The sequence below is a fragment of the Ranitomeya variabilis genome, chromosome 5 (genome assembly GCF_051348905.1).
Source record: "Ranitomeya variabilis isolate aRanVar5 chromosome 5, aRanVar5.hap1, whole genome shotgun sequence".
Lineage (NCBI taxonomy): Eukaryota > Metazoa > Chordata > Amphibia > Anura > Dendrobatidae > Ranitomeya > Ranitomeya variabilis.
The window spans coordinates 544,292,922-544,306,799 of NC_135236.1; the positions used below are offsets into that span (position 1 = coordinate 544,292,922).

Consider the following 13,878-nt stretch of genomic DNA (forward strand, 5'->3'; position numbering starts at 1 on the left):
ACCCTTAGGCTTATATACTCAGCATGCTGCGATTTCATTTGCACACTGAAAACGGCAGAGAAAATATATGGTGATGTGGGCTGCCCCATAGATGAATACTTGTCCGAGTGCTATGCGATTTTTTATCGCATAGCACTCTTCCTTATTCAACGGTAGTGTGACTCCAGCCTAAGAGTACCTACTTTACACAATTCACTGATTTCAATCATTGAGCAATATTGCATCTAAGAACAAAATGACACCGTGTGTTTACATGTGGTCAATACTTCATACTGAGGCGAAACAGTAGTCACATGATGGGGTTCCAAAGTCACCAAAAATAGTGTAGTTCGAAATATATTATGTCAGCTACTGCAGTCATGTCTATACGCTTCTGGCACCATGCAGCATTTCTCACTCACTTTTCACAGAAATACTGAAATTAGCAGGTAATTCCAGGCATACTTGAATTTCTCCTCCAGGGGTGCCATCTGCCCTTTTAAATTCATCTTCGGAGTAAATACTAGCAAGGGCTAATAGCTCATCCTCCTGGGCTTCCTGATCTTCTGTTGACATTGGTTACCTGTAATAATTTGGATCAAATAATGTGATTCAAATAATAATAAATAATAATAATTTTTATTTATATATCGCCAACATATTCCGCAGCACTTTACAATTAAGCGGGGACATGTACAGACAATAAATTCAATACAAGTTAAGACAATTTAAACCGTGACATTAGGAGTGAGGTCCCTGCTCGCAAGCTTACAATCTACAAGGAAATGGGGGGACACAATAGGTGAATAGTGCTTGCTATTTCAGGTCTGGCAATTATAGTAAATAGGGATTTTCATATAAAGCTGCATGGTCCGGTCATCAGCCTGTGTGTTTAAGTGCAATAGTCAAGTATCCAGTGCAGTTATCATGTGCATGGAGGGTGTGGAGACAAATGAATAGTAGGGTGCAGATTCAGAATAATATTTGGAAGGAGGGAACAGGGCAAAGTTAGTTTACTGAGTAGTTGATGTGGTAGGCTTGTTTGAAGAGATGGGTTTTCAAAGCGCGCTTGAATAGGTCGGGGCTAGGTATCAGTCTGATCGACTGGGGAAGTGCATTCTAGAGAGCTGGCGCAGCACGAGAGAAGTCTTGGAGACGGAGGTGTGAGGTTCGGATTATGGGGGATGTTAGCCTTAGGTCATTTGTAGAACGGAGGGCACGTGTAGGGTGATAGACAGAGATGAGAGAGGAGATATAAGGCAGTGCAGAACTGTGGAGGGCTTTGTGGGTGAGAGAGATGAGTTTATACTGGACCCTGTAGCGAATGGGTAGCCAGTGTAATGACTGGCACAAGATGGAGGCATCGGTGAAGCGGCTGGACAGAAATATGACCCTGGCTGCCGCATTCAAGATGGATTGGAGAGGAGAAAGTTTGGTAAGAGGGAGACCGATCAGAAGAGAGTTGCAGTAGTCCAGACGAGAATGAATAAGAGTGACAATAAGAGTCTTACCAGTTTCAAAGGTGATAAAAGGTCGGAATCTGGAGATGTGGATGGGGAGACACGTGGACTGTGATGGGGAGAAACATGGAATGTGATGAGGGTGAGAGATATATTCTCATATTCCTTGTCTCCCTCCCCCCTCATATTTTTGCCTCTATATAAAAGCAACATGCCTGATACTCACTCCGCCGTAGCCCTGATACTTACCAAGTAAGTCACCGCCTGTCACAAGGAGGTTTTCTCAAACATCACCAAATGTCACAATGGTGTCAGGGTCTGTGGATTCAACAGGTTAAGACTGTTTGTTGGGCTCTCCATGCATGTGCTGTGACACAACCGCAACACATGCAGCTGTGGTGCTGATCAGCCAGCGCGATCCAGGAAGCCGGGTTCCCTCTGCAGAGGGAACCAAATCAAATTCGCACAACACTAGTCATTACCAAAGCTGTGTTAGGTTAAGCCTTTCCTTGTTACCTTGATAGCTTTATATTACTTTGTTGCATCTAGGGCTTTATACTTTATGTCCCTTTGTATATTTCAGAGAGAGCGTGTTGTGTGACTGTTTCAGTTCTGACCTTTCCGTCTTGTTATGTATTTCCCCATACACATTTCAGACTAGTGCTCCTTAGGAGCATAGTAAGAAACGAGGCTCGGGCATCTCCATCTTCAGGAGTAATCCCGGTTACAGAGATAGGTAGCGACTCCGAGCTTTAGTGTTAAGACAAGGAGCACACTTGCTATCCCGCAGTCCCACCGTAACGCTCCTTTGCTCTACACGGCTCCTCCGGTCCAGTAACATGTCTAGATCACAGTGCAGTCACTAACAAAATGGCACTGCACTGTGATTCTAGTCTTTATTCTGTATTATTGAGCACTACACTGTGTGCAGAATTATTAGGCAAGTTGTATTTTAGAGGATTATTTTTATTATTGATCAACAACTATGTTCTCCGTCAACCCAAAAGACTCAAATATCAAAACTTAATATTTTTGGAAGTTGGAGTGGGGTTTTTTAGATTTGGCTATCTTAGGAGGATATCTGTTTGTGCAGGTAACTATTACTGTGCAGAATTATTAGGCAACTTAATAAAAGCCAAATATATTCCCATCTCACTTGTTTATTTTCACCAGGTAAACCAATATCACCGCACAAAATTTAGAAATAAACATTTCTGTCATGCAAAAACAAAACCCCCCCAAAATTAGTGACCAATATAGCCACCTTTCTTTATGACACTCAACAGCCTTCCATCCATAGATTCTGTCAGTTGGTTGATCTATTTACGATCAACATTGCGTGCAGCAGCCACCACAGCCTCCCAGATGCTGTTCCAAGAGGTGGACTGTTTTCCCTCCCTGTAGATCTCACATTTTATGAGGGACCACAGGTTCTCTATGGGGTTCAGATCAGGTGAACAAAGGGGTCATGTCATTATTTTTTCTTCTTTGAGACCTTTACTGGCCAGCCACGCTGTGGAGTAGTTGGAGGCATGTGATGGAGCATTGTCCTGCATGAAAAGCATGTTTTTCTTGAACGATACCGACTTCTTCACGCTTGATTTTCCTCAATTCATGGGCAGTTATTTTGCGCCTTTTTTGCCCAACACGCTTCTTGCGACCCTGTTGGCTATTTGGCTATTTGCCATGAAACGCTTGATTGTTCGGTGATCACGCTTCAAAAGTTTGGCAATTTCAAGACTGCTGCATCCCTCTGCAAGACATCTCACAATTTTGGACTTTTCAGAGGCTGTCAAATCTCTCTTCTGACCCATTTTGCCAAAGGAAAGGAAGTTGCCTAATAATTAAGCACACCTTATATAGGGTTTTGATGTCATTAAACAACACCCCTCCTCATTACAGAGATGCACATCACCTGATTTACTTAATTGGTAGTTGGCTCTCAAGCCTGAACAGCTTGGAGTAGGACAACATGTATAAAAAGTAACATGTATAAAAAGCAAGCTCTGCTGTCGGCTGCAATCTGGACTCTCTTGAGGAGGTAGTGGAGAGAAGAACTCTGAAAAAGTGTATGGCAATCATGAACAATAATGCACATCCACTATATGAGCTATTCATGAGACAGAAGAGCACCTTCAGTAACCGGCTAATACTTCTGAGGTGTAAGAAGGAAAAATTTAGGAAATCGTTTGTGCCAACTGCTATGGGGACGTACAACAATAACATTAGGGTTAAATCATAAAGGGGATTGTCTACTTTATTCCTTCTACTTTTCAGTTCACCCGCTGTGTTTGTCCTATTCTAATGTATAATGTCCTCTGTCAACAAACTGACATGTCAATTATGTAATTCATTTTATGATTCTTATGATGTAAGTTGTGCTGCTGTGATACCATAATTTCCCACGGGATCAATAAAGTGTATCGTATCGTATCGTATCGTATCGTATGTTCATGTGATCAAAATACAACTTGCCTAATAATTCTGCACACAGTGTACATGGGGCTCATTATGCTATATGGGGCTATGTGGGGCCCATTGCACTACATGGAAGCAAAGTGGGGCCTATTGTACTAAATGGAGGACTATATGGGAATCTAAGGGGTTTAATAAAGTGAAAATTACTTTGTAAGGGCTGCAAAGTTATGAGATAAGGTCTTCCCTGACCCTGGTGAAATTTTTTTTGGAGGGTGTAATTTCTATGGAAGCAGTGGTGTAATGTGTGACTACGCTCTATTTCTATGGGATTAGTAATGTAGTGGACAAAGCAGTGTCACACATTACACCAGTGCCCCCATAGAGGTTGACGGAGCAGTGTCATACATTACACCCGTTTGCATAGAAGTTGATGGAGCGATGTCACACATTACACCACTGCTCCCATAGAAGTGAACGGAGCAGTGTCACACATTATACCACTGCTCCTATAGAATTGGACAGAGGGGCCACGTATTACACCACTGGTCCGATAGAAGGGCACGCAGAGGTCACACATTCACATATTAATTGAACCCCACAAAAAAAAATTAATCGGGGTCACACATTACACTACTGCTCTCTCAGCGATACATGACTCTGCTCTGTCCACATCTATGGAAGCAGTGGTGTAATGTGTGATCCCGCTACGTCCACTTCTATGGGAGCAGCTGTATAATATGTAACCCCCACTCCATCCACTTCTATGGGAGCAGTGGTGTGATGTTTGACCTTGCTCCGTACACTTCTAAGGGAGCAGTGCTAAGTGTGACCCTGCTCCGTCCATTTCTATGGGAACAGTGTTATAATGTATGACCCCCCCCCCGCTCCATCCACTTCTATGGGAGCACTGGTGTAATGTGACCCCGTTCCATCAACTTTTATGGGAGCAGTGGTATAATATGTAATCCTCCACTTCTATGGGAGTAGTGGTGTATTGGGTGACCCTGCCCTGTCCACTTCTATGGAAGCAGTGGTGGAAAGTGTGACCCTGCTATTTCTACTTCTATGGTAGCAGTGCTGTAATACGTGACACTGATCTGTCCACTTCCATGGGAGCAGTGGTGTAATGCGTGACCTAGCTCTATCCACACTTATGGGAGTAGTAATAAAGTGGATGGAGCGGGGTCACACATTAGACATCTGCTCCCATAGAAGTGGACGGAGCGGTGTCAAACATTATATACTGCAGATATAATCCGAGCATGGGTTACTCTAAGCATATCTAATTGCACACATATAATGTCGCCAATCCTGGAATAATGTCCCCAACCCTGTAATAATGCCCCCATCCTGTAATAATGTCCCTCAGCCTGTAATAATGCCCCCAATCCTGCAAAAATTACGTCTCCCGTCTTGTAATAATTACCCCAATCCTGCAATAATGTCCCTCACCCTGTTATAATGTCATCTGTTCTGTAATGTCCCCAATCCTGTAATAACACCCCCTTGTCCTGTAATAATGTCTCTCACCAGTTGGTGGTTGGGACATCTCCTCTTCCATTGTTTTTCTTGTATCCACTCCCACTGCTATCTTTTAAATTGAACCAGTCCTATAAAACTATAAAAACGCTTATTAATCTGCAGGTTAAAAGCATACCAAAGCTGTGCGGCTGCTGCACTGAAAGTTTGGCTACCATGAGGAAACCAATTTTATTCCTCCCGGCAGCCTCTAGCTTTCAGTCATAGAGACTAAAATTCTAGTCACCGCTCAGTACATAGTCAGCAGCAGCCGCAACCACACCCGACACTGACTGCCCACTCAGAACTGATACTGAGCCGGCTGTCAGTCAGTGCTGCGTCGTGGTTACAACCACCACTCACTATGTACTGAGCGGTGACTGAAGCCACACTGGTCACGTCTTCATGACTGAATGCTGAAGTATGCTGGGAAAAATAAATAAAAATGAATCTGCAGAGGATCCCCATATCTGCAAATCAATAGCGATTGGGGACATGACAGGCTCTATTAAAAGAAGGCGGCAAAACCCCTTTAAAGGGCATCTGTCACCACATTTGACCCATCTAAACTATTAATATGGGCATACAAGCTTTAGACTGCTGAGGAGAGGGATACCTGTATGCCTCATATCAGCTGCCTTGTTGTCGATAAATCATCTTTTATCACTTTATGTAAGTGACCTCTTCCAGGCTATGGGGCAGATGGTGCCTGGAGATAAATCTGCCTCCAGAGCTTATTTTACATGAAGGAGGCGTTCCCAGTGTGAGACAAGTAACCAAAACAGAACAGGAGAAATTAAGTCTTCTTGCAAACACATTTTTTGCTTCTCTCCGAGCTCTTCTGTATTATAACAATAATACAACCCTGCCTGCTTGTGAGCTGGAAGCTGAGAGCAACCAGCAGATGTGTCAGGTATAATCACACACAGCTCTGCAGTGAGATCAGTAGAGCACAGAGTGGCCATTACATATCACACTGGTAACTTCCCCTCCATGTAAAACAAGCTCTGGAGGCAGAGTTATCATCCAGGCACCATCCTCCCCATAGCCTGGAAGATGATTTATCAACAACATGGCATCTGATGTAAGACACACAAGTATCCCTCTCCTCAGCATTCTATAGCCTGTATGCCCATAGTGGTAGTTTAGATAGGTCACATGTGGCGACAGATTCCCTTTACGCTCAGTAATACCTTTGCGATCATTATTCTATTACCTAGTTATTGGGGACACGATCTTCTACTATCTCTAAGTGATTGGAGAGCTAGCTATTATTCAGATTGAGTAGTTGCATGCACTTTGAGGAAGGCTACGTTCACATGTACTGTCTCCACCGTGGATGTCCCACAGCGATATATCATTCCGAAGAAAGATTGCAAAGGGTGAAATTCACGGATAATGGGCAGCATAAATTGACATGTTGGGGGATCTCAAACCCGCAGCTCTGGTCAATTAACACTGAAGATATATGGCATAGCAAGTTTATGAGATTTCTACTGGCAACGTAAAATGCAGAGGATTTTCTGCAAGTGAATATGTAAGCAAAACATGAGCTATGTACCCGCATAAAGGGTTTTAAGCCTTAAGGTATATTTATAATGTGTAAGTTGACTGGTAGTTGTATAGCCTGTTTAGACAGGCCAACCGCACGTCCATGTGCACAAAACAAATGTTAAAACGATAGTTCTGTGCACATAGAATATCATCGCTCTCGGCAGCATATGTCCTGTTTACATTGTGCTGCCAAGAACAATGATTTTCAAGAATATGAATAAACTCTTTTTACCTGAAGAACGATCATTTTGATCATGCAGCGGGTGACTGGCATCTCATTTCAACTGCCTGATTATTGGGAACGAGTGGCCAGTGTAAACGCAACCCTATAGAGAGCCACCCGTTTGTTCTTCTTTACATATATTACCTTGATGATTGCGTGAAAGGGCTGTAAGCAGAGTTTCGCTACAGAAATAGCTGATGCAGACAAGAAGGACGCGCTGCCATTATCAACCTAGTAAAAGATGGAAAGATAATTGGTTGATTATTTGTATTAGATTGTGTCAGTTGTAACAAATAAATAATGAATAAAGACTAAATACGATAAACCCTACCATCAGTAAGACGTTTAATTAATTAGGATTTTAAAGATGTGCTATACCATTACGCAACAATCAATACAGGAAATGATCGCTGTATCATACATTTGTTTTATTACACCACTAATGAAAAATTAAGCGGCTGAGAATAAGAATGTAAGGTGTTAATAAAGTGGTTGTCCCTCAATGATAACTGATCTGGCGTTTGATGGATGGAGATCCCCCACAGATTACAAGAAAGACCCTTCAGGCAACTAATGGAGAAAGCAAAGTAAAGGGGGGCAGCCCCTGACAACAGGGACGGTCATTGCAAGCCTTTTACTCAGGAATGTTATGCAAGCCATATAGCGGAGGAATAAGGCATCATTTTTGCTTAATAACGTATCAAATTGGGCTACTAAAGACACCTTTAGAGACTGCAGGAACAGAATTATGCGTTACTGATGGTGGTTTGTGGGGCCAAAAACATGATGGGAAAGAATAGAAACTACTGTTAATTTATTTCATATCTAAGAAACAATAGGTCATTTTCTGATGATGCATAAAATTATTATTTTTTCATCTCCGCGCAAGGGTAAACACTACTTTGTAGCCGTCTTTAAGGGAAACAGAACAAACAAATATCAGCACTTTTACAGGACGGGGTGTTCTCTTTTTCTGAGGATCTATCCTTAGAATCAATATCAGATCAGTGGGGATCCTGGGTGTCAAACAGTTATTTTCAACTCCGGCAAGATGTAAACTGTGAATGGAGCCACATTGCACAGCTTCATTCTCCGTGTAGTGTACCTTCCTTCCAGTTTACTTCAATGGCACTGAGCTATAGTACCTGAGAACGGACACTACAGGAGCAGGTTGGCTCCTCACTATGTACATTCGGCCACCAATGGAGCAGAAAACAGCTGATCAGCAGGGGGTGCTGGTCCCCCTCCAAACCATATGTCATCAATATCTTAAGACAGCTCATTCGATATAAAGTTGATATTGGAAGCCTGCTTTCAACCTCTTCTATTAGTCAGAGTCATTGGCCAGGGCATGCCAGTACGGCAACACAGTTAGGCCATGTTCACACTTGCATATTTTGCCATTCCATTTATTAGTTTCATTTTTTAAAGGAACAGACAAATGGAATTAAAGTAAAAAAACAAATGTGCATAACAGATGTATATAGAAGCAAAGGAAGCCCAGTGATTATGATGGAGTCCACCAGGGTCCCAATGGAAAAAAATGGACTGTATGATACGATGGTGAAGTTGGTTTCTTATTCGCCCAGCTTCTTATTTGGGGCTGAAATTGGTTTCTTATTCGACAGTGACTGCAGACTTGTAGCTTTAGACTAGACAACCTCTTTAACCTTTAAAACAAACCAGTAACTTGTTCAAGTTGCAGTTTGCTCACTTTGACACCTTTTTTGATCAGTAACCACTCTGTCAGCCTTAAAAAACAAAAAACTGGATTTTGATGTGGGTCTTCCTGCTAGAAGGCCAGTGGCCCAGGGTCATTTAACCCTTTAAAAACACCAGTTACTTATTTAAATCTTGGAGAATTGGTTATTTGCCCACTTTGATGCCAGTTCAGATGCCCACAACCCATTTGAGCCAGGTTGGAGTGACTTGAATTTGATGTGGGCACTACTACCTGTGTGTCTGCATTGTGAGATCAGTGGCACAAAGTCATTCATCCCCTTAAAAATACCAGTTACTTATTCAAATCTGAGAAAAATTGCCTATTTGCCCACTTTGATGCCAGTTCTGATGCCCAAAACCCATTTGGGCCAGGCTCAAGTGACCTGAATTAGATGCGGGGCATCACTATCTGTTTTGTGCATTGTGATATCAGTGTGCCAAAGTCATTTAACCCTTTCAATAACACCCTTCGGGCCCCAATTTCATGCCCATTTTTGTGCCAGTTTTATAATTTTTGTAACTGTCTTTAAGTGTATTCTCATCAGGGCACCTCGCTGCATTGTATTTTATTATTGGGATTTTTTATTTTTGCTGTTAAACCTGTAAAAAAAAAAAACAGTACAAAAAAAAAGCCAAACAAGAAACCAACTTCAGCTCCAGATAAGAAACCAGACGAATAAGAAACCGGTTCAATAAGAAACCAACTTCAGCGCGGTCTTTGACGATACGCTTTTCCTTCCATTATACAAAAACATTCAGAAAAGCAACTCAAAATAATCAGAGTTTGTTTGCATCAGTTATACAACGCTTCCGTTTTTTATATTCTGCTGCACTATTGCGACAAACAGGACTTCAGAAACACCAGTGGGAACATAGCCCAACATCCATTTTTCTAATTTAGCTCATTAAACCTCTGGCACAGCAGGCCATACACTTATCATGCGTAATGTGAACATGCGATCCCACCAGCAACATGCCAGTCTAACCCGTCAGAATAAGCACAAAAATAACACGTGGAAGCCGAATGCTTAGCAGGAAAAAGTGGGATTGAATTGGAACATGTGACATAGGGTAGAATTTGCCCCCCAAAAAGGCTTTTGTGCACCATTTAAAAAATACCTAAGGCACAATTATTAAAAAAAATAATAACTTTACTGACAGTTAATGTGAGAATACCGGAAGGGTGGTGTGAGGTCAGAAAGTGTGTACAGTGTGTGTGTGTGTGTGTCTATATATATTAAACTTTTCATTAATATAGCAAAATTGTATTCAACGACCTGTGTTAATATATAATAATAGTATAAAATATATATATATATATATATATATATATATATATATATATATATATATATACTCAGCTCTATGATGAAGCCCACACCCAGCTATGTCCCAATAGCCCTGCACAGGAACACTCAGCAGTCAGGAGCATGGAGGACGTGGTTGCATAACAGCCCAGCTGCACCCTGTCCATGGCATGCCCCACACAGCCAGCTGCACGTCTGCCATAGCTCTGCCATGTTACCTCCCCCATATATGAGCGCCCAGACCCCTCTGCGTTGCACTGACCCCGGGTGTGCGTGTCACTCGCCGCTCCTCCCGTGCACTGGGTATGGCAGTTCCGAGAGAAAACTTCCACGATCCGCATTCCAGTCACAGCGCCACCTGCTGCACAAGAGGACCCGCGCCGGCCAGTACTGCGCTATGTTCTTGCTGGACGACACCAGATTAGCTCTGCGGCAGCTACTTTCATCAGTATAGGCTACTTTCACACTAGCGTCGTGCACTGCACGTCGCTATGCGTCGTTTTGTAGAAAAAACGCATCCTGCAAAAGTGCTTGCAGGATGCGTTTTTTCTCCATTGACTTGCATTAGCGACGCAGTGCGACGCATTGCCACACGTCGCAACCGTCGTGCGACGGTTGCGTCGTGTTGCGTCGGTCCGTCGCCACCAAAAAACGTTGCATGTAACGTTTTTTGGTGCGTCGTTCCCGTATTTTCCGACCGCGCATGCGCGGCCGGAACTCCGCCCCCGCCCCCGCCTCCCCGCACCTCACAATGGGGCAGCGGATGCTTTGAAAAACAGCGGCGCATTCACTGCTAGCGTCGGTACGTCACAACGACGCAATTCGTCATGCGTCATCCGACGCTAGTGTGAAAGTAGCCTAACTATATGGCTCTGCCATATAGTAACTGATGAAAGTGTGTAATTAAATGCAGCTCTGGTGACAAAGCGTGAGCCTTGTTCACATTACAGCAGGGCCGGCCCGAACGTATAGGCAAACTAGGCGGCCGCCTATGGCGCCGACCCTAAGGGGGCGCCAGAGAAAAAATAGAAAAAATTATAAAAAATCTTTTCAAAAGGCAAAAGGTGTATGGAGCGGAGCTGAATGTGTATGAGGTGTATGGAGCGGAGCCGTGTGTGCATGAGGTGTACAGAGCGGAGTTGTGTGTGTATGAGGTGTATGGAGCGGAGCTAAATGTGTACGAGGTGTACGGAGCGGAGCCGCGTGTGTTCGAGGTGTATGGAGCGGAGCGCGTGTGTACGGAGCGCAGCCGCGTGTGTAGGAGTAGCTATGTGTGGCCATTATACGGTACGAAGTATCATGTGCAGTCATTATACAGTATGGAGCATCATGTGTGGTCATTATACAGTATGGAGCATCATGTGTGGCCATTATACAGTATGGAGCATCATGTGTGGCCATTATACAGTATGGAGCACTGTGTGGCCATTATACAGTATGGAGCATCATGTGTGGCCATTATACAGTATGGAGCATCATGTGTGACCATTATACAGTATGGAGCATCATGTGTGGCCATTATACAGTATGGGGCACTGTGTGGCCATATTTTTTTGTTTATAATTATTCTTTATGAAACAGTGTGATCAGCAGAGCTAAATGGGTGTGGTTGGGACGTGGATATGGGTGTGGCTAGTTATGAATGGGTGTGGCCAGAGGCGTGGCCTAAAATTTGCCGCGGCGCGCGAAGCTTGCCTCTTTCCCATCTTCAAAAGTTGGGAGGTATGTTAAAAGTAGTAGGGGCGCAACAAAATAGTTTCGCCTAGGGCGCCGTAATCTCTCGGGCCGGCCCTGCATTACAGTGAAATAGTGGGAAAATCATTACGCTGCCAGAGAATGCTCAATAAAAAATAACACTTCCTTCAGGACAGGTGAACCCACAGAGGAAGATGCTTGAAGAAATGCCAGCATGTTCTTATTGTTTTCTGTCAAGTTTCCAGCATTTTTGTCCTTAATAAGCCACTTTGCCAAATGTTATAATTCTGACCACTGTCACTTTATGAGGTAATAACTGTGGAACGCTTCAACGTATCCCACTGATTCTGTTTTTTCGTGACCTACTCTACTTCATGTTATTGGTGAAGTTTGGTCAATGTTATTTGCATTTATTTATGAAAATATTGAAAATCTAGAAAAAAATTTGATAGTTATACCACACAAAATAGTTAATAAATAACATTTCCTACGTGTCTACAACTGCATCATTTTTTAATTTTTTTTTTTGTTAGGTAGTTAGAAGGGTTAAAAGATGACCAATGATTTCTAATTTTTCCCCCCAAATTTTCCAAAACCATTTTTTAGGGACCACCTCACATTTGAAGTGACTTTGGGGGTGTATGTGACAGAAAATACCCAAAAGTGTCACCAATCTAAAAACTGCACCCCTCAAGGTGCTCAAAACCACATTTGACAAGTTTATTAACCCTTCAGTTGCTTCACAAGAACTAAAGCAATGTGAATGGAAAAAAAATACTTTTTCCCACAGAAATTTTACTTTAGCCCCAAATTTTGCATTTTCACAAGTGAGAAAATGGACCGTACAATTTGTTGAGCGATTTCTCCTGAGTATGCTGATACCCCATATTTGGGGGAAAACCACTGTTTGGGTGCATGGCAGGGCTTGGAAGGGAAGGCGCACTATTTGACTTTTTGAATGCAAAATTGACTGGAATCAGTAGTGAATACATTGTCGCAATTTGGAGAGCCCCCTGATGAGCCTAACCAAAGTAAACCCTCAAAAGTGACCCCATTTTGAAAACTAGACACCTAAAGAATTTATTTAGATGTGTGGTGAGCATCTTGAACCCCCAGGTGCTTCACAAAATTTTATAACATTGAGCCAAGAAAATTAAAAAGAACAAAACATTTTTTCCACAAAAATGTTGTTTTAGCCCCAAAATTTGCACTTTCACAAGAGTAAAAAAAGAAAATGCACCACACAATTTGTTTTGCAATTTCTCCTGAGTACATCGATACCCCATATGTGGTGGGAAGCTACTGTTTGGGCGCACAGCATGGCTCGGAAAGGAGGGAGCACCATTAGACTTTTGGAACGTAAAATTGTCTAGAATCGGTAGAGGGCACCATGTCTCGTTTGGAGAGACCCTGATGTGACTAAACAGTGGAAACCTCACCCCTTACGACTGACTTCATTTTGGAAACTACTCTCCTCAAAGATTTTATCTAGGGGTACTGTGAGGATTTTTAACCTACAAGTACTACACATAATGTGATAACATTAGGTCATCATCTAGAAATATTTCAATTTTTTCACGAAAATGTTGCTTTAGCCCCCATTTTTTTACTTTTGCAAGAGATTTCTTGTGAGCGTTCTGATACCCCAGATGTGGTATAAAAAAAAACACTGTTTGGACAAAAAAGACAAGGCTGAGAACGGAAGGAGCAATATTTGAATTTTGGAATACAAATTTGACTAAAAATAGATTGCAGGCACCATGTCGCATTTGCACAGCTCATAAGGTGCCTAAATAGTAGAAACTCCCCACAACTGACCCAATTTTGGAAACTACACCCCACAAAGACTTTAATCAGGGGTATAGTGAGGATTTTGAACCCACAGGTACTACACACAAGGTGATAAAATTAGGTTGTCATATAGAAATATTTAAATTTTTTCCCGAAAATGTTGTTTAACCTCAATTTCTTCACTTTTGCAAAACATAACTTGAAAAAATGA

General features: G+C 42.5%; 1 protein-coding gene across 3 annotated transcripts in view; it reads right to left on the reverse strand.

Annotated features, from left to right (window-relative positions):
* Nucleotides 1-10,605, reverse strand: part of LOC143776447 (E3 ubiquitin-protein ligase RNF14-like) — a 59,503-nt gene extending 48,898 nt beyond the window's left edge. The window contains exons 1-3 of one of the 3 annotated variants that reach the window (XM_077265851.1): nucleotides 10,444-10,605; nucleotides 7,297-7,383; nucleotides 402-562 (exon numbers count right to left, since the gene is read on the reverse strand). In XM_077265851.1, the coding sequence (XP_077121966.1) occupies nucleotides 402-555 (154 nt within the window). In that variant the 5' untranslated portion in view covers nucleotides 556-562; nucleotides 7,297-7,383; nucleotides 10,444-10,605. Of the gene's footprint in view, nucleotides 1-401; nucleotides 563-7,296; nucleotides 7,384-10,236; nucleotides 10,384-10,443 lie in introns of those variants that run through there. The other 2 variants (XM_077265853.1, XM_077265852.1) reach the window with 2 other exon arrangements.
* Nucleotides 10,606-13,878: the final 3,273 nt, after the last annotated feature.